General features: G+C 39.1%; 1 protein-coding gene across 4 annotated transcripts in view; it reads left to right on the top strand.

Moving 5' to 3' along the window:
* RBMS3 (RNA binding motif single stranded interacting protein 3) overlaps positions 1-22,162 on the top strand; it is a 722,404-nt gene that overhangs the window by 214,509 nt on the left and 485,733 nt on the right. For all 4 annotated transcript variants that reach the window (XM_057424892.1, XM_057424891.1, XM_057424893.1 and 1 more), the window contains exon 4: positions 3,946-4,119. In XM_057424892.1, coding sequence (XP_057280875.1) covers positions 3,946-4,119 — 174 coding nt within the window. The remainder of the gene's footprint in view (positions 1-3,945; positions 4,120-22,162) is intronic.

The following is a 22,162-nucleotide window of genomic DNA, read 5'->3' as shown; positions in this document are numbered from 1 at the left end:
TTTTTAAAGCCAGCATTCGTAGAGTGATAATATAGAGCAGCATATTTGGAGTCTCTCTCTTCTATTGGCGTGCCAAAGCCAATAATAATCACAGCACTTTGGAATACTTGGCAGAAGGGTGTCTGATAGATGTAGTCAGTCTTGCAGTTGATATGATGCAGCATTTCAGAATTATCGCATTTTTCCTGTTAGTTTACTGCATGATGGCTCTGTATGGCAAGAGTGGAGGGTATGGGTGTGGTGACAGGAAGACTAAGGCTACAGCACAACTATATATATTTATTAATGTCCTAGTCAGAGTGTGGCTTATTCACATACAAATAGGAAGGAGGAAGGAGTGGCTGTTAGTTCTTCCATCCACTATAAACTGCTTTAAAAGTTGGAAACGTTGCAATCGTCAGAAATCTAACATTTGCACAGCGCTTTGAAGACAGAAAGTGCTCCATAATGTTCTGTTTTTGTCACTATTGGACTTCACACATTGGCCATTAAAAGAACTGTCCTGGGTTCAGCACTAACAGTCATGAACTAAGAGCAGTTAAGCTCAAGAAACAGTAATAATACTAATAGTACTTTGCATTTCACTCATGCTTATGTCCAGAAACATTCAAAACTTTGACAAACGTGAGGAAAAGGTTAGCCTAGAATTTTTAAAGTAAGATTATCCATACTTACAAGCAAATTACAATACTTACAAACAAATTAAGGCATAGGGGGAAAAAGGGTTGTATTTTAAAATATGCTTAGACATTTAAATTTTACTGATACCAATTTCAGATTGAATCAGACCTTTAGGGTATAAAGGTACTGGAATGACTTATTCAAGGAAAAGAAATTTTTCTCCTAGCTTTTGTAATATTTGTTGTTTCTGGCAAAACACAGCGAAAAGGGCAACAGTTCATTTTTATGTAATCTGAGAATTTTCTGCAGAAGTTATCTGAGAAAAGCTGATCAGGTTGTTTGAGGAGTGGTAGCCATGGTCTACCATTGACAGCCTGAGAGACATAAAGAAGACAAGGTTATGGGGAGAAATGATACCTTTCATTGGAGGAATCAAGAGGTTTAGGGGGAAATAGATGCACTTTCAAATCCTAAATAAAAGCTTGTTTGCCACAAGATCTGCCACTTTGTAGTGGTTACCTTTGCTGGCTGGCAGACACCCACTTGGTCGATTTTTCACCCCTCCTTGTCAACAAAATGGGAACAGAAAATAAGGGGGAAAAGCTCAAGATAAAGAGAGAGGGATCACTTAGCAATTACTGTCACAGGCAAAAAAAAGATGCAAGTTGCAGGAAATGAATTTACTGCCAGTTAAAATAATAATAGAGGAGCAAACATTGGGCACATCTGCATAGTGCTAACAGCACGTCCCTCCTTGCTGTAGTGGAGTTTACTGCCACAATGAAAAATAATCAGTTCACAATTATCACAGCTGACAATTCATCTTCACATCCCATCAGCCACAGATATTTTCCACTAGTCTATACAATGCAGACCCATCAGAAATAATAGGAAGGAGTGAAGCTATTGTTAGGATACAGCAGCTCAATATTCACAGAATATTTGGCTGGGGATGAGCTCCTCAAGAGGAGTCAATAAGCAGCCATGCTGATGTTTATAAAGGGGAGAAATTTACATGGAGAAGTAGATTATGGCTAAACCCCTACTTGGTCTGTCCAAAACAAAATCTAGCCTTCATCTCTCATGTAGAAGCAAGTCTACCAGGGCCCAGAAAGAGAGATTTGCCTTTGAAGAGTGATCTGAAAGATAAGTAATACGTCAAAGGAAAGAAAATGCAGTTTCTGGTCCTTGGGGAAAGAGGGTAAAAGGGGAAGAGGAAAAAAGAAAGAAAAAAAGAAAGAAAAAAAAAAAACCGAAACATTAAAACCGTTATTTTTTTTTTTTTTTCTCTATCTGTAGCCATAGTCTCTTTCCTTTGATTTGTCATGATTTAAATTCATACAAAAAAAAAGATTTGTTTCAAATAAGCTCCTTTAACTATAGGGGCAGATTTTTTTTCCCCCTAAAGCCTTTTGTAAGAACAAAGTAACTACTTGTCACACACAGTGACTAATGAGAGTTCAGTGTGGGTTTTAGTGTTCATTCATATGCTTTGTGTTCAGCTGGTCATAAGTTAAATCTTTAGAAATTGCACCACAGGAATCCTTCTCTTAGGGGTGGGGGTGGGAGGCGAATCTGTTGAGATATTGAGAACTGGTGAGGGGAAACTGCTCTTTTCAGGCTTCCTAATCAGTGGCGCAGGAAATAAACACATGCAGGAAGTTGTTTGGCCTTTTCTTGAACTTAAGTTTATACAGCAGTCGATAACCGAGGAAAACTTTGTGTACTTAAACTTCTGAAAATTAAATGAAATAGAGAAGGCATATTCAGCATGGCCTGTAGTTTATAAAACCAGCTAAATACAACATTAAAAATTTGAAAGATTATACAGGCTATGTATTTTTATAGCTAGAATGTGTCCTTGAAATCTTTTTGTATGTCTTCTCTCTGTCCCATCTTCCTTCCATTTAACTAATCCTCTCCCAGTGAAACTGAGCTGAAGCACTGAAATGAAAGTCATGTTTACGAAGCTGTTTTCTCTGCTTCTGCATCAGGCTGTGCTATTCCATCCTTTCCTTGACCTTCTCATTTGTCTTGTAAGTACTTCGGGGTAAGGATGGTCTTGGATTGTGTGAAACACCTTGTTCAGTGGTGGCCCATATTGATATTTGGTTAATGGTACATACATCATGTATAAAAGTTGTCTTTGAAAGAACGGTAAAAATAAATGAAGTGTCATTCCAGAGTATAGCTTTTGAAATTGATAGCATCAATTTACTAACAGGGACATTTGTAAGCATTTCTAAGAAATATTATTTGTGTTCATATATCTCAAGCCTTCACTGTGTTACTAAGGTCACCGTCAATTTAATGCTTTAAAAGAACAATTTCAGGTTTATAATAATTACAATTACTTGGTGTAAATTTGCATAGGATATTGAGATACCGCCTTTGCCAACAAAAACAAAGTGAGCAAAACCCACATGCAGAACACAGTATGAAGGAAAAAGTACATTTGTGTATCTTTGAAGGCCAACCTAAATATCTGCTAAAAATGCATTCACCTCTGATGCATCTTCTACTCTTTTAGAAAAAATATTTGTCTTTTTTCCTGCCCTAATAAATTACCCCTATCAGTGCAAGCACTTATTAGGAATATGTCTTATATAAGAAGGACTTGAAGCAGAAGAATGCAGTTGAAATAAAGTAAAATGAGAGTAAGCCAGAAAGAATGACAGTGAATTACACATCTGTAGTCTGGGTTACTTTCAGGTGAAGTTACTGAATTTTTTAAGAGTTTTATTTTTCCTTCTGCATTTTAAGTAATTAAAAAAAAAAGCATGATGTTTCATAGTCTCTTTAGGATTTTACATATGTGAAATGCAGGGGCATCTTTGTGATGGCTTGACCTTCCCTAGCCACTAGATGGGATTTCAAGACTTCAAGAAATACATTGAAACATTGGCCCCAAACTGCCATTTACTGTAAAATGGACATAGCTGATCAGGAGCTCAATAAATGTCAATATTCAGTTCATTATAATAAATAAATAAATATGGAAGTTTCAACTACTAATCTTGCAGGATTGTACCCTCTGCAGGTTTTCAGAACATCTCTTTATCTCTGTCACCCTTTGCCTATTTGATTTACATCCCAGCCTGAAGTCTCTCATCTGTCTTTCTTCTGCGCAGTACAGTGATACCGGTTTCACTGATATGTTTGGAGGAATCAATTTTTTGCTTTTCCCTGTTTCTTATAGGAAATACTCAGGTTTGTTCCAGGCCATGTGGCAGTATATATATGGACAATGATGATATGTAGCTGCATTGTTTATATTTTACCCTAAAAGCTATTTTTACGTTGCATTTCTTTCTTTTTTGATAGTCCAGCTCCACAGTGAGAACGTACCAAAACAGTAAATCGAGAGTGACCATGAGCCCTGGCTTTAGCTCCCAGTGGAATAGCAGCCAACCTGCTTGGAATACATACACCTTTCCAAGAGCAAGCTTGCACTACCAGTCTCATGCTAGCTACACCTACTGTGCTGGACATCCTGCTGTAAGTAATTATAACCTTTTCTGAAGTTACCTGAATGAGCTGTATGATTCCCTGGGAGGTGGAGGTGCTCAGGGGCTGGCAATTCAGCACACTTTGCCAGCACTTTCTGTGCCCCATGGCAGTCAGGACAGCTCATGTGTACTAACCCTAACTCTAGAAGTTGGAATGAGTCAAAGACATTAAGAAAATGTGAAAGTTTCATGGCACAGTAGAAAACCACATATTTTTGTATATTTAGCAATCCTTCTCCTCACATGAAATTATCACTGTGTGCCTAGATTTCAGTGTCAGGAATGTAGGCTGGAAAGCGGTATTAGTGATGGCTTCTTTTCTGTTTCTGGTGAGTCTGTTGGATGAATGAATTATTCTTTCTATTTCAGAGATTTTAAATTGTATGAATGAGTTAGTGAAGGAGGGCATCTCTTATCATTAGATTTGTTAATGTTCACTACTTTATCATTAATATAATCAGTAGTGAAGATGAAATCTTGTTGCTAAGAAAAGATTACTGGTCTTATGTAATTTGCATGAACTGTTGGCCAAAAAGAATGGGAGGGGGGCTCACTGTTTTTGTGTTTTAATTTGACAGCCATGAGAGGGTCACAACTGAAGGCTGATAGTGGTTTTTGTTGTACTGGTGTAGCAGACTGCTTATAGCAGAGCCCTTTCATTCTTTTAGTTTCTGATTTTGAAAGACTGAGCGAGTTAACTGGGGAAGATCTCACTCTACACTTTGTTGTTTAATATTTAGATTTGAATTTAGCTTCGGATATTGTTAGAATGTCTTAAAGGATGTACTACTTTAACATTGTGTCACGTGTATGTAATGAAGTTTTGCCATCCTATAGTGATTTACAGTAGGAAAACAGGGGAAAGTGCAGCTTTTACTACAGAGGGGAAATTGTGCTTTGCAATCTTATTGCAAAATCTTTGTGATTTGATTTAGATCTGCTGTCTTACCTGCCAACAGACTTTTGGCCAGTAGTTTTGGTTAGGAATTGTCTCAAGCATTAACATGGTAATTGAAATAAAGGAAGGGAATAAATCTGTAAAATCTTATCTCTTTTCTGAGGTGGTGGTGAGATTTCAGAAGGAATTAAACATCTCTGTGGATTCTGCTGTTTGCTCAATTCCATTACATTGTCATTGAAAATGATAAAAGCTGTTGTGAAGGAAAAAAAGGGTATTTGGCATCTGAAGTGCACAGATATTTTCCTTGTTTAGAATGGTGGCTCAAAGAGTCCCTATACAGCTTAATTTAACTTATACTGTGGGTGTTCAAGTCATTAACTGCTCCTTAACCTTGATAATTTAGAATAAACACTACTCTCTCTGTGAGTCAAGCTTTGACTCTACTAAGCAAAACAGCACACAAGAAGAATGCCAGACTTCCTGTAAGATGGTTTAAAAATGGGGACATCTTTCTGCCCATATGAATTAAAATGTCAGACAAGGCACGGGAGTCTTTTTTAGGCTAATTCCACAGTTCCCCTTTCCTTTGTTAAGACTGAAGTTGATGCTACCTCAACTAGAATTCTTTATCTGTACAATATTTGTTTTCATTGAGCACCTTAGCATGTAGTCATTGGAAATGACACCAGTCTGGAAGCTGATTTAGCTGAATGCTGGAAAGTAGAGATTTAAGAATAGCTGGAGCTGCATTAACCTTTGTGCAGATTGTTTGATTAGTCCTGTCCTCAGTGTCCTTACGTTCAACTGATTAGGAAACTTGGTAGATTTTTTAGCTCCTGCTTGTCTGAGAAGTTCTGCTGCAGAGCTACTCAGCAGATGGCTGGTCTGATTTCATGTGCTGGTGGTAAGAAGCTGTAACAGGTTAGCTACCCTTGCAGTGCCTACCACTGTGTTTACATACTTCTTCCATACCTTCCCTACTTCTGCATGCTCTGATGATGAGGCCATCAGCATTTGCAGTCCAGCAAACTCAACTCATCCCTCCTCAGCATCAGATGAAGGTCAAGTTTCCAAGAGAAAACAGTGTCTTAATATTTGCTTGAATATCTGTTGCAGTGTCTATAATAAAGTTAGATTTAGTCAGGTTCTTGTTTGTAACTTAGGTTTGTTTAATCTGGGCTCAAACCAACACTTCTGTGGCAAATGGCAACAATAAAAGCTAGGTACAGAGGAGCTCCTTTGTTCATGAATCTTCCCAGTGTAACATGCTCAACCGGATATGTACTATACTTCAGAGGGTTTTATTTGCCCTCATCTGACACAGATTCACCAGAACAAGCTGTAGGTTTTATTGCTGTATGAAGCTGTTCTGCAAAACCACCCACATGGAATATGTCTAAAGATCATTGTAGTTTCTTGATGCTTTGGAGGCTAACAAACTTACTAGTGCTTAGCAAGTTCAAGGCAAACAAATGTCAGGGAGTTGGGTCTAGCCTTGGAGTACTTAAAGATATTAGTCCTTGGAGACAGAGCCAAGAGAAAAGCTTTGGATTTCTCTACTGTGTGGAGAAAAGCTGAAGGAGACAAAAAAGATTAATGTTAATTGGGCCAAACGTAACTCAAAGAAAAAAATTCCTCTGGTTCATCTTTTTTTTTTTAATGAAAGAAAAAAATATCATATGAAGTGCAGTGCTAACAGACCCTTGTGACTCTGGCTGTGAAATACGTCTAAGGCAAAGGGGGGGGGCTGTTATTTTACTTTATCTGAGAGGGCACTGCATCTCTCTTTCACAGCACCACAATCATTGATTAAAAGCAGTCTTTCCACACTAGGAAAGAAAAGAACAGGGAATTTGTTTAAACAAAGTCATTTTTCAGCTCTTGGAGTTATCTAAAGGGAAAAAAGACTGCATATCTTCCCAGTCAACACTGCAGGGTAGTTTTTGAACAAACAAGAAGATGCTAACTTCTCCTAGCTATACGGGGAGGCAGGATACCCTGTAGGATCTGTATATATTGACATGAGTGATAATGTGGTAGGTAGCCTTTACAAAGTATATGACAACTTGGTTTTGGTATTAGGGGCTAGAAATTTCCCTGGCATTCACATGCAGGGGCTTGCAGCCAGAAAAGTATAGCATGTAGTGCTCAGAACAGGAGGAAACACCTAGCCGTCTAACATGCTTTTCTCTTGAACTTTCTTCACACATGGAAGATAAAAAGCAATGTAAAAAAAATAGTCAAAATAGTTCTGATTATCCCCACTGGGCAAGATATAAACAGTCCTTTGAGCACTTTCACATCTGTGCAGGTTTCCTACCCATGCTCAAAATGCTCATACCCAGTCTCAAACACTCACTTAACTTCCCTTCCTCCACATTTTGCTGCAAGGATGATAGAATTTCAGCAGATCTTAGAAAATCTCATCCAGTGATTTAACTCTAACAAATAACTACTTAGATTGTGCTGTAATTTTAAAGAAGTACACATGTGAAGTGGGCAAACAAAACACAGATCTCATCTGCTTTTGACTATTTCAGTTGAAATTGTAAGGGACTTGTAAGTCAGCCCTTACTTATGAGGGAATTTGGCAATGTGATCCTCTTTGATGAAGCACATAGTATTGTTTCAGACTGAGTTACCCTGCAGGATTTGAAATCTTTGTTGTAGGCCCATGGGATGATGAATTTAGTTGCATGTATTAATCTTTTCATGCGCATACATCTCTGTAGCATGTGGGATGTCTTTGCATTCCTTATGTAGATATGCAACTCAGCATATGTAAGACTTTCCACTAGTATCTGTTCTGCACTCTAATAGGATTTGGTCATGCTCCACTAGATCAGTGACAGCCTTCAAAGCATGATTGGTTAAATCTGTAAAGTTATTATTTGGATCTCTACAGGTAATGTTTACAAGCTGTTACATCTGAGATGTCATATGTGGATCAGACAACCCATTTACTTAGCAGTACTTCTGTCCCCATTCCAACGGTCCCAGACTTTTTTCTGCTAACTTCTGTAAATGCTTGATTGCTTCTGAAATTACACAGTGAGAATGTGCAAAGCAGAATTCAAAAGACACAGAGCTCTATGAGACGCTACTGGCCTTCTTTCACTCCCTTCTCTGAGCCCTACTGGGATCTGAAATCTTTTATCTTAAGAATCTTAAGACCCAGTAGAAGGAGCTATAGCTCCTTTTACAGTTTCCTGCTGACAATCCTTGGACAGAAAAGCAGAAAAGGAGCAAGGCTGTTACTGTGGGCAACACTAATGGGAGGTCTTACTGTCAGCATGACTATGCAGAGTCCACTGGAAAAATTTCCAGGGGCAGGTAGGTAACCCTCATTGCTGATGACAGAACTGCAGGATTGCAATATTGTGCAGCTGTAAGGCTTTATGTAAGCTGACTGGTTTGATCATTACCACACAAATTGGGTTAACATCTGTACTGAGCTCTCGATGACTGACTTTTTTCACAACTTATTTTGTATACATTTATAAAATTAGACAACTTGTCACTTTCATGTGATTAGATACAGTGTTTAAGGGCCACCTGGGAATGTGAGATGCATTAATAATTTATATGTTTACATATATATCATGGCTAAATTATTAGCTTGTATATATATATTTATAAATGCAGATAAAGTTTTTTGCTAAACTCCTTGCAGAATAACACGGGAAGGTTCTTAGTACAAGGCTGGTCTTGGGTTTCAATCTCTAGTCTTCTAATGTGATCCTGTCATCTGAATTGTAAACCTAGTTAGGAACACATTCTGGTAAGTGCAATATCCTACTCAAAGTCAGTTCCATAGCACAGAAATAAGGCTGACAGGAGCAATATACTGATACATGCCAAATTCTTAAGATAGACCATAAATTATGTGACCATACACTATAATGCAAAGATAATGTTTAATGAAGCAACTTTCCATAAATCCAGAGAGTGTTCAATATGCATAGTGTGGGTGTCCTATTCAAAATAGACCTTTATTTCTCTAGAAATAAAAGCAGAACAGATCAGCACTCTGGTTTATTATTTGTTTTTATACCAAGATCTTTCCAGTTAGTCATTCTGTTCCACCTCTTTTTCGAGAATGAGGCACTGCTAAGAGTTAAATGCTTACACTGCATAATACTGTCTTCTATCATCACTAATTTCCAAGATATCTATTTAAACAGAAACTGTCACTTTCTGATCTGGCTTGAGCCTCCTGCCTGATTCATTTTGTAATGTCACAAACAGTGGATTGTAGATTCATGGAATAGAGCTGGTCTGATTAGAGATGAAGAAACTTCCTTCTACACATGCACGTCCTTATAATCAGCAATGATGAGAAAGGAAATAAGTAGTACAATAAGCATGAACTGGAAATGTCTCTCAAAGAACCTCTCAATTTCACTTGAATTTCTGAAATCACTTTTCTCTGTCTTTAACGTTAACCCTTTCTTACCTTCAAGGGCCTTTCATTTGAGATTGATCCCTACCATTCTGCAACCAGTATTTCTTTGGTGCTACTAGCCATTGCCATTGTAATAGCCACAGGTTAAAAAAAAAAAAAATTGGAAATGGATCAAAAGAATTGTACACTATCAAAGGACCACTGAGCAAAATGTCTGCTACATGACATTTTGGCCAGGGTCTTACAGTATATAAGATGTAAGGGATTTACTTGGATCCTTTAGAGATGGTGATCACTTTACAGAGCATTGTCATAACCCCAGCTTCAGAAGCCCATTAGTTAATCTTGGGAAAGCTCAAGTGTGGGCTGGAAAGAGGTGGGAAAGAGGGTTCCTAACCAGGAGAAGATAAAAAAGGTTTATCACCAGAAGCTATTTTTTGTAATTGCTGATATGTTCTTTATGGAATCCTGCAAGAAAAAGGGACAGAGCAAAGGAAAGAGGCAGTCATTAAAGTGAGAATTAAAAGGATGACATCTCCGTTGCTGGGTGTCAGTTATGGTATAAGACAAAAGCTGTGCTGGGTAGGAGGACAGTAAATTAAGAGTTGTGGAGAAAGGAATATTTTTAATTGGCAAGATGTTGCAGCTATCAGGTGCAATGAGTAACTTAGTGATCAAGTGCAAATCCATATGCTAACTGCTGACATAAATTATTTATTCTGTTTATCTGTTACCTCCATCTACAGGAACAGAGCCTCAAAACCATGAACTTATTAGGCTGCAAACCTAAAACACATTTTCACTGTGGCTTAGCTTCTTTGGAGAAGAGAGGGTGGAAATTTCAAACCTCCAAACAAATATGTCTCTTAATTAACTTTTCTCACCATCTGTGCTTACTTATAGCTGAGGCAAGTGGTACCAGTGACTTGTGAGATTGCTTTCAATGCTGCCTCTTTAGGCCAGCTTTTTCAAAGCAGCAATCACATGCAGTTAATTCCTATCAGATCAGCTTATCAGCTCAGTTCATTGTAGTGCTTTCATGATCATTCATGTGTGACAGCCCATTAAAACTTGGCCAGGCCTTAAAAAAACAACACAAAAATCACCCAATCCATGAATATGTTTTACATTCAGCCTTTGAGGTATCCAGCATATTTGTTTTGTGTGTTCAGCTTTGAAAATGAACTTCTGTAAAGAGCTGTAGGGATAGTCACCAGGACTTTAGCCAATGTAGTTTACTGTATTTTACCTCACAGTGTAGTTTTATTTATATATATATATGTGATGCTGCGATAACTGTGTGCTTGGCTTCTGCAAAGGTACAGTGCTGCGGATGCAGACTGCCAGACCTAGGAGGGCTACTATGGAGAGTATGACAGGCCACTGCCTATGGGTGGTTCAGGTTGACCCAGCAAGGTCCTCCTTTCTGGAGGAATTTTGCTGGATGGCAATTACAGGTTGTGGTTGATTGCTCTGGTCAGAAATGGCAGGGCCTGTCAGAGTGGAGAGCACTGATAATGCAGTGTTTCAACTGACTTGCAACAAATGTTTTTCAAAAAGTTTGGGGAAATGGAGAATTTCCACCTAAATTTGAGGTTGGAGGTGTTTGGTTTCAGAATTCTGATTTTTATGTGTGAATGTTGTTTTAATGGTATTTTTTCCTGTGTCCACTCCACATTTACATGACACATATATTATGTCCTGTTATTGTTTGTGAACAGATAAATTAAAGAAATTTGTGAATTGCTATTTGTTGTCATCTTTCATAATTTTGTCTCTAGATTGTATTTTAAGATAAAAACATTGATTTTTCCACAAAAAACATAAGACAAAATATTTTTTTATGAACTACTAATATTAACAAGATTGGAAAAAATCCTCTGTATGTAACTCTTGTGCACTTATTTTCAATAAGAAAGATTTCTTTGTGGAAAACATAACTGAAATCTTTGAAATGACCAAAAAATACATATAGATCTATAGCCACAGTGTTGGTGAAATATGTACTGCTGAAAAGATTCTCACCGCCTTCTAGTGCTGAGGAGGTCAACTTTTTTGTTTATAGTCAGACTCTATAGGAATTTTCTTGCCGATCCTACATTTTTATTCTTGCGTACTGAAGGGGCAGATACATGCAGAAAGAAGCTGTCTTTGAATACACTTGAAAAATACAAACATACAAAGTAGATGCTGCCTTTTTTCTTTTTATTTTGAAAGAAAGGTAGAAAATTCACTAAATTTAGACTATTAAAATAGACTTGTAAGAGGCAGTAAATACAGATCTCAGTAAAAGTCTATAATTTACAGGTATATATCTACCTATACATATCTCCACATGTATTTGTGTCTGCATTCATATATGTGTGTGTTTATGTGCTTCTAATGTTTGTTTTGGTTTAATTTAGCAAACATGAGTTCTGTGGTTCTAAGTTAGCTTCACCATCTCATTTTCAGTGATCCAGACAGGTTGTCTTTAGGATTTGTTAGTAAAGGTGATGAATTCTTCCAGGCTCCAGAGAAAATCCTGATATTAGGGCTCGAGAGTAGATGCTATAAACTGCCAACCTGTCACATGTGTTGGAGATACATGACACTTTTTGAAAGACTGATTATTTCAAAAGGCCAGCAACTGTGTTGCTTTCATTTTAAATAATTAACACACTCAGGAGACTTCCTTCTTGTATTGCATGTCCCAAGGGTGAAGAGGTTTGGACTAGTCTGAACAAATACTGCTTCAAACAATTTTGCTGATGGAGTCTTTTCTCTTTTCTCTTCAGTTTAATTGAGGGTACTGATATAATATAAACCCACCCAATGTAGTGAATTCATAGGGGATGAAAATTTTCCTTTTGCCCTGAGATCTACCTCCTTGCCTTGACACTTTGTTTACACCAGTCTTGCAAATGGGATGATATTCAACAGCACTGTCAACGGCGACTTCTGTTTATGAAGGGAGATGGAAGAAATGCATGTCTGTGGTAAATACTGATTTGTCAAAATTGAAATATCCTTTTGATGAAATTTCAGGGGTTTTACCCTTAACAGATTTCAAATGTTGCTGTACTGGAAGCCCAAATGCCAACCAAAGATAATTTGTCCCTTGCTGTTTTCTGGCATAGATTCCACAAACGATTTAGGTGCTTTGTTGAGAGCACATGATCTAAAAAGATGAAAATACTAGAGTTCCTTCCACGGCCATGCTTAGTCTGCTAAACCATCCAGATTTTGATCTGTGTCACCTTTGTTGAAATGTTTGCTGTTTTTTTATTAGCTGTGTTTCCTTTCAAAGAATAATGTGATCTGTGTGTCTGTCTTGGGCCAGTTTTCCAGTCATTCCTCTGCTTTTGGCAAGTTTCAAGATGAAGGTTACTGTGGGAGGACTTACTCTGTGTTGGGGAGACTGGAAGCATTGTGTGGAAGGCGTTTCCCTAGGACACATGAAGTAACGAGCTGGAGGTTTTGAGGGAGAAAACAGAAATCTACTGAAACCAGGCTTTATTTTTTTTCTGCTACTCAGGGAACAGTTCATCACAGTGCTCTGTTGACTTTTTATCTGACTGGATAAGGACTCTATTGATCTCAGAATTGTACCAGCATACTACAGAAGATGGTCCTTGTTCCAAAGCATGTAACTATGTGGGACAGAAAGTAGGAGGGGAAGCAGGAGCACTGAGAGAAGGGATCCTAACTAAGGTCATGTAGCTTTTGAAAGAAAAGAACGGCATTAGGCTTTGGTTTTAATTCTAAGTCAGTGCCTTATCTGTCAAACCAGGCCAATTTTCTGGTATTTTTCCAAGTATATAACTAGGTAGTGTTTAATTCTGCTCTAAAACCTGTAACTATAAGGTGACGGAGGTGTTTCCTGAAGGCCAAAACTTGTAGCTGAAAGCAGGTATGGTTACTTACATTCTTTGCTTTTAACCAGTGTCTCTTTTCTGTGTAGTATCAGGTTCTCATTAAAGATCTTAAAGACAAACATTTGTGCTTTGGGAAAAAGAGACATGCTTTCTGCAAGGGCACCTCCCCCCAAGGCATCACTCGTTGTTTCCTTATGTTTTATTTGGGGGCTGTCAATACTTTAGTATAGTTTTCCATTGTCTTCCTCTTCATAGATGCAAGATGGACTGCCTGGATTTTGCCAATTGACTACCTTTAGGTTCCACAAGGAGCAGAATATTTTCCATTTGGTCCATTCATGTGCAAATACCTATCTTCCCTGGCTATACAGGCAGCTTCCATGCAAGAGGAATAATCTGAAAGGGTCTGGAAATATCACAAAGATCTTTGTGGATATTTTCACCTTTTGTGCTTTTTTTTCATCTTTTAAAGCATTAGCCCTTTAGGCCTGGTCAGATGCTAGGAATCTCCTGGCGCGAAAGGCAAAAACTCTGTTGAGGCTCTGTCCTTCTGCCCTGTGACCTTTCCTTGGGTGTCTGCCAGCTTGCCTCTGATAAAATCAGAGCTGCTGCGGATCTCTCTGCTAAGCACTCACAGTCTGTAAGAGCAAAACTCAGCCTTTATGTTCAGCATGGTCACAAATGCTTTATGCATGGATTCAATGATATTAAAGATCTTTTCCAAATTAAACAATTCTACAATTCTAAGAAACAGTGTGAAGGTTGTCAGGAAAGCTAGGCTGTGGTCTTTTCCAGCATAATCACTTGTGCTCTACATTAAATCCTACTACTGTGTCCCTGTGTGGTCTTGGATAAGCCATGCGGCTTTATTTGTCCACCCATCTTAGTTTATTTCTTCATTTGTATCATGTGACAGTTTATCCACAAACACTTACATGTGTAGCTGATTTTTTGTGCTGACAATGATTTATTTTAAAAATAGGCTCTTTTAAGCTTCTCAAAGTACCTCAGTTTCTGCTTTGTTATCAGGGTAGGCTTCCTTTGAAAACTTCTTTTTAAATCTTTATTTCTATTTGGCTGCTACTTAATGTCTTTTGTCTGCTTAAGGAGGACAGGTGCAATGTCGTGGTTTAAACCCAGCCAGACAGCTCATTCACTCACTCCCAGTGAGTGGTGCCAGGCTGGAAGCAGTCGAGGCCCATGTTCCCCCCCCACCCGGGCTCTCCCATTCCCCGCTGCCAGAGGGATGGGGAGGAGAATCAAAAGAATGCAACTCCCACGGGTTGAGACAAGAACAGTCCAGCAACCAATGTACAACACAAAGCACCACCGCTACCACCAACGGCAACAATGATAAGAGAAAATAACAAGGGAAGAGAATACAATACCACCCTGGTCCAAGGGCTACTGCATGAACTATCTCGCGTTTAATTTGCTCAAAGGCTTCTTGTTGCTCAGGGCCCCATTTAAAATCAGTCTTCTTCCGGGTCACATGATAGAGATGGCTTACAATCGAACTGTAATTTGGGATGTGCATTCTCCAGAACCCCACAGCACCCAAAAAAGCTTGCGTTTCTTTCTTATTAGTTGGTGGAGACATTGCTGTTATCTTGTTGATCACATCTGTGGGGATCTGTCTACGTCCATCTTGCCATTTTATTCCCCAAAATTGAATCTCCTGTGCAGGTCCCTTGACCTTACTCCGTTTTATGGCAAAACCGGCTTTCAGCAGGATTTGGATTATTTTCCTCCCTTTCTCAAAGACTTCTTCCGCTGTATCGCCCCACACGATAATGTCATCAATGTGTTGCAGGTGTTCTGGAGCTTGCCCTTGTTCCAGTGCAGTCTGGATCAGTCCATGGCAAATGGTAGGGCTGTGTTTCCACCCCTGGGGCAGTCGGTTCCAAGTGAACTGGACACCCCTCCAAGTAAAAGCAAACTGTGGCCTGCACTCTGCTGCCAAAGGAATTGAGAAAAATGCATTGGCAATATCAATCGTGGCATACCACTTGGCTGCCTTTGACTCTAGTTCATACTGAAGTTCTAGCATGTCCGGTACGGCAGCACTCAATGGTGGTGTGACTTCATTCAGGCCACGATAGTCTACTGTTAGTCTCCATTCTCCATTAGACTTTCGCACTGGCCATATGAGGCTATTAAAGGGTGAGCGGGTCCTGCTGATCACTCCCTGACTCTCCAGTCTATGGACCAGCTGATGGATGGGAATCAGGGAGTCTTGGTTGGTGCAATATTGCCTCCGGTGCACTGTTGTGGTCGCAATTGGCACTTGTTGTTCCTTGATTTTCAGCAACCCCACAACAGAAGGATCCTCTGAGAGACCAGGCAAGGTGGACAGCTGCTCAATTTCCTCAGTCTCCAAAGCAGCAATACCAAAAGCCCATCGGTACCCTTTTGGGTCTTTGAAGTACCCTCTCTTGAGGTAGTCTATGCCGAGGATGCATGGAGCCTCTGGACCAGTCACAATAGGGTGCTTTTGCCATTCCCTCCCAGTCAGGCTGATTTCAGCCTCCAGTACACTCAACTCTTGGGATCCTCCTGTCACTCCAGAAATATAGATGGGTTCCACCCCTTGACAGCTTGATGGCATCAGGGTACACTGTGCATGGGTATCTACTAGAGCCTTATACTTCTGTGGGACTGATGTGCCAGGCCATCTGATCCACACAGTCCAGTAAATCCAGTCATCCCCTACCTCCACCTGGCTGGAGGCAGGGCCCCTCTGATAGTCATCACAGCGTTGGACACTTTAGTCTTGTTGAAAGGGATTATTCTTCGTTATCACAGGAACTTGTGATATCTCTTCCACTCTATCTGGGAAACTGCTCACCAGATACTGAAGCTGTAACTCTCATGGGATGATCAGTCTTGGCCCTTGCTCCCCTCTTCAATTCACTCACCCGTTCCTCCAAAGCTGAAGTAGGTTTTCCATCCCACTTTGTCATGTCTTCTCCGTGATCCCGCAGGTAAAACCATAGGGTAGCCTGTGGCATATACCTCCTGTATCTCCTCTCTCGAACAATAGGACGCCTTTTGTTAATAGCTGAGATGTGTGTTGGTACACGTGAGGAGCTGGATAAATCAGATAGATCGTCCCTCAATTGTTTATGGTCCTGGGACAGTTTTTCCACAGCTGAGATGATGGAAGGGGTGAGATTGTCTTTGAACTCTGGGAGTTTATGAACCATTTCATCCACTGTTAGTGGTACTATGTCATTCCAGGTTACTGTTGCCAATGAATGGGCATATGATGATGGTGCATTCCGTGTAAGTTTTCGCCACATGGGTCGTGTACATTCGACTTCATCTGGATCTATGGGTATATCCCCGTTATTCGGCTTGATGTGATAGATCATCTCTACGATGGCCGATTCCCTCAGAGACTGGATGCCTTTGTCTAAAGTAGTCCACTTGGCCGAACAACTCATAACATCGTCCTTGTATGGAAGCCTTTCTTTCACAGCTGCCAAGAGCCGCCTCCAAAGACTGAGGGACTTTTTCTCTCTTGCAATTGCTTTGTCAATTCCCCCTTCTCTAGCAAGTGATCCCAGCTGCTTGGCTTCTATAGCTTCTAGTTCGTGACCATCGGCCCCCTTGTCCCAGCATCGAAGTAACCAGGTGATGATGTGCTCCCCTGGTTGACAGGTAAAATCTTTTTGCATATTCCGTAGCTCGGTTGAAGTCCGAGGTCGAGAAGTTACCTCTTCTTCTTCTTCTTCGTCATGTGATGATGACTCCTGATCAGATTCTGGACCGGGTGGTGAATACATTGTTCCTTCATCTTGCTTCACCCTTCTTGCCTCTTTTTTGCTTTTTCTCTTGCGTACAGGGGCAACCGATATTGGTACGAATTTGGTTTGGCTGCAGTGATTATCACTTTGGTTTGAGTAGCGACTGTACTTGTTGCTGGGGGTGGTGCAGCTGCTGTGCTTGGAGCTGGAGTAGCTGCGCTGACTGTTGCTTTGCCCTCAGATCCACCGACATTCTTGTCCTTTTGAAGGTGCTGGATAGTGTTGAACAAGGCCCTGTAAGCATAGGCCAAGCCCCAGCACGTTGCCATGATTTGTCCATCTCTGGTATGGCCAGAATGACCACACACCTCATTTAAGTGTTTTACTAATTCTTCTGGATTTTGCCGTCGTTTGGTCGTGAAATTCCAAAGCACTGGAGGGGCCCAGTGGACTAGATACTTGCCCGTACTATCCTACACACCCTGCCACTCATGACTGTCCAGCCTTGGGGAAAATCTCTTGGTCCTCCTACATCGTCATTTAATCCCAGACAGACCCAAACCTGACTCTGCTTAACTCTTGAAATCAGATGAAATGGTCGTGGGCAAAATACACCCTGTATGCGTGCCAACATGGTGATCCCCATCACAATCAGCAAACAAGTCTCAACAGCATTAAAAGGCCATTCAAAAACTTCAAAACTTTCAAATGATGCTGTAAATGGTCTGGGGGTGTACTTCTTGCTTGAGAATCACACAATATAAACAGATTTAATTTAAAGACATTTGGTTCATGTTTCAAGACCTTTTTTTCATCTGTGGGAAAATAAGTCAGGTTTGTGTGTATCATGGTTAAGTCTTTTCATTGCAGTCCCTATTTTTGCTTGCTTATATATTTATGACACTTGTACCTTTCTGGGAGAAATCTATCAGGTCTGGTCTAATCGTAAAGGCAAGCTGCCACAGAATTTTGAATAGAGTCCTTTTTGCTGCTTCATAGTCAAAGAAGTCAGGTGCACATTTCTCACCTTTGTTGAAATAAATAATTTAACCATCAAATCTTTTCCTCTCCTTAAATGCAAGACAGTGATTTATAGAATAGATACCAGTCTTTTCAAGCAGTTAAATGTTCGTGCTCTCCCCTGCCTCTGAGCAATTAATTCAGGAGCAGAGAGATAAAATTGATGCTTTCCAGCAGAGGGTGTCTGAAGCAGATATTTGGTCATTTAGATTTTTCTGAAATGCAAAATGGAGTAATTTTGTGATTCTCTGCCATGGCTGGTTATGGTCCTCTTTTCTTGCACCAGAGGAATCAATTTGAGGTAAAAAAGGCTATAGAAAGAGGACAAAGCATTTGATTAATTGTTCTTACAGACAAGTATTGTGCAATAGGCAAACTGAATATGGAGACTATAACTGCTTATGGTAAGATGTGTAATTCCCGTCAGAGAAAATACAGGCTGCTGTGTAGATCAAAACTAAGAGTCTGGGAACAAACAGCTGTGCTGATGTTCTAGGACTGAGTGTACCACATGACAATCACTTTGTTCCTCTTGAAATGTCAGTGAAGTTATAAAAAAAATAAATCACACAACATTAGTAAAAGAAAGCCAAGCATGTTAGCGCTTTTGTGATGGTTAAGTTGCATGGCTTCATGAATAACTGCTTTTTAAAAGGCAACCAGATTTGAAATCTTGTTAAGTGACTAAGAAGAAATAAATTGATTTGAAGTGCCACATCTAATGTTGGTATTTTATTCTAAGATGTTCCCTGTGAACAAACCCTTTTTTCTAGTCTGGCTAACATCATTAGGGGTGTTTGTGTTGGTGGTGGTCTTTCTGGGTAGAGTAACTTGCATGATTAAAAATATTTTTCCTTATTTAAGAAAAAAAAGGGAGAAGGAGAGGAAAGATTTTTTTTCCTCTGAAAAAGAACTGATAGAAGCACACAGAAGAAAAGGCACCAATCAAATTATAATTTCTGGGAAACAGCCAAACTGTCTATAAACAATTTGCCTAATATGGAGGAGGAGGGGGGAAAAAAATGAACCCAAATCTTTCAGTAAAAGTGAACTGAGATTGTAACCTGTAACATTCTTAAGGAATTTTGTTTTCACCGTATTTAAGTTAGTCCTAAAACACCAAACACCCTCCTCCCCACACCTAAAAAGACCCTGACAAAACACCAGACCCAAGAGATATGTCATTCCCACTCAAAAAATGCTTTTTAAACTGACCTTACACAGTTTGGAAAGTCATATGTCTGGAGGAATAAAAACATCTAATTTCTAACACGTCAAGTGAAAATACTTCATTCTGATTTAAACTGAAGTTAATCAAATCTAATTCAAAAACAAATATAAATAAGGCTAGCGATCACAAAGGGATGTGTTGCTGGACAAACAGGGCACTGGGGGAGAAACTTGAGAGTTATCCTGCACAAATTACATAGCTGGAAGGAGAAGCCTTTTTCTGGTTTTGCACAGTGCTTGAGTTTTGTGACAAAGAGAAGGTTTCTTCAACAAAGTGCTTACTACAATGATGTCCTGTGGTGGCTGTGGTATCATAGCACATCTGCAGCTTCATATGAGACCACTTGATGATATATTGAACATTCATAATGCAGCTTCCAGTCTGAAGAGGTGATGGTCTGTATTGGTCTTCAGAATATTTCTCACAGATATTTCGCTGTTGCTTCAACCAGGACATTCTGTTTGTATTCCGTGATGGTCTGATGAGCAAAAGTAGCTGAAGGGTGTGTATGACTCCAGTGTGGACTTCTCTGTCACATACTTAAGTCTTTATTATCTACTGTATCAATATACTGAAACAAGTTTTGTTCCTATTGCTCTAAAAAGAGGCAAATTGGGCCTCTGAGTTTTTCCCTGACCCTGTTGCTTTAATCACATATATATGCTGTTTTGTTATGTCCCCTTCTGGCTTTTTCTGAGGTCATGAAAAAAATGAAAATAGCTTTTTCACATAAAGCAGAAAGGGGGTTTTGGGTTTTTTCCACTATTTTCTTTCCTATGTTTTGTTCTTTCACAAGTGAAGTGAATTCCCTGCCTACCTGTGGGGATTTTAAGAAAATAATCTTTTAATGTGGAAGTGTTTATGTTCTCATTAAGGGAAGAAAGTAACATTGCTTTCCTGCACCCTCACCTAGCCCAAAGTCTAATTGCAAACTGTAGTGGCTGGAGATAAGTCTTCTTACCAGGTTTAATGGTGTTTCACTAGTTTAATTAGGCTTTGGATTTAAGATAAGAAGATGACTTTTCAATAGTTGGGTTAAAAAGGCAGGGAGAGACAACAGCTGTAAAGATACTTTCCCGTGTACTCAAGCATAATTAAATGTAGCAGGAGTTTCTTCCTTCACTGAGTAAATTACCTTTGTCCCACGTTTATATTGATATAAACTTTCAACATTTGGCTTTGCATTGTATCTCGTGCTGGTTCTGTCTCTGCTGAGGGTCAAGAGAGATATTTATGAAAGCTGACAGGAAATATCTTTTTACGTATAAGGAATAGGTGTCCAGTTTCTCAGATAAACATGAGATTAAAACTGTCAAATTCTTTGTGTATTTACTTTCAAACAACACACATGGTAAAGGAAGGAACCTTTACACCAGATGTGTATTAGTGATTCAGATGCCACTTCGTTTCTCTAGTGTCATACATACAAAATCCCATGAAAAATCTGCCTCCTTGTACCGATTGTTTAAGCCTGGGATGGTGATTCACAAAATGTTGTTTTGGGTTATTTGTTACTATTTTAGAAACCAAAAAAGATCTGAGCCTTCAAGAAACTCTGCCTGAATTCGACAGGTTCTACTGAAGTGATAGTCGCATCAGGGTTCCACAGGGTTTTAATAGGAAAATTGTGTATTTCTTTTACAGTATAGGAAATGGAGAGCAGTTCATAAACTTTTTCATTTTCTCTCTGACTCTCTTATCCTTATCCATCTTAAAGTATTTTTCTTCTTGGTAGCATTATGACAGATTTAGGACCAAAGCTGAAACATAAGGCATAAATAAATGAATACATGATCTTTTTAATCCAAATGTAACTCATTGAAATCTGTTCAGAATCTTGTCTAATAGGGTAACCTGTATTTTAAAACTCTTCAAATTTTATCCTTTGTGTCTGGAATTACTTTTAACTATTTTGGACTGCTAAATATTGGATATTTATTAGATGGAGTCTCAGTATATTTATATTTTTAGATTTTAATTTGCTAATATTGAAGCAAATGTGAAGTTTCCTTAAAGTTTAATATCAAAACAACAAAAATTTGTGATATGTTTTTCAGCCAAGCTGAAGACATTTTCTTAGATCCTGTTTTTATTACAACATCACTAACAGTTGAAAAGAAAATAAAATGGTTCAAACCAAGGTGTGTAAATTTTTAGGAACTAAAATGTGACCAAACAAACTCCAACAAAACGCTTCTGGATGTACTCACATCCTGTGGTCTTGGTCCTTCTGAATTTGGGGTACATAGCCTTCTCCATGGAGGCAAGAGCAAGGTGAGATTTAGGCCCATAAGGTTGTGCCATCTAGTGACAATTCACCCCGCAGAAGTCACTGACTATCAGGAACTCTTACCATGGCTCTCGTATGCCACTAGCAGTCTACACTGGCTCATGAATTATCTTAAATGACATAGGCTCAACAGCAAGTTTTTAATCTCAGGTTCTGACTGAAAAGTACTTAAGTCCTTGTTCACAAGCTGCATGAGTTTTAAACATTTGTTTCACTTTAGCCACTCTAAGCATGGTATTCTAGCTATTGCTCTGAATACACTATTTAATAATGATTGTGGACAGAATGACTTTAGTCATATCACTAATGATAATCTTAACCAATCTATTGTGCAGCTGAACAGATCAAGTTAATGCAGAAAGTGGAGGGGTTTGGAAGCACTTTCCCTGTGGTAAAAATATAAGACCATTCACTTAAACAATGATTCAAATTTGAAAAAAGTTAATTGCTGATATGAACAGAAATACATGCCAGTCAGAATAAATATTGGCCTCAATAAGAGTTATTTTGTTGCAGAACAGGATTTGATATTCAGGAGATTCTTTAGCTGTGGTAGTTCTTGAGTATTGCTTATTAAGG

The sequence above is a fragment of the Pezoporus wallicus genome, unplaced genomic scaffold (assembly GCF_028554395.1).
Source record: "Pezoporus wallicus isolate ANWC-B61680 ecotype Strahan unplaced genomic scaffold, APGP_CSIRO_Pwel_v1 contig_3181, whole genome shotgun sequence".
Taxonomy (NCBI): Eukaryota; Metazoa; Chordata; class Aves; order Psittaciformes; family Psittacidae; genus Pezoporus; species Pezoporus wallicus.
Note: the sequence above shows the minus strand (reverse complement) of the source record. Positions and strands in the feature narration are given on the sequence as shown.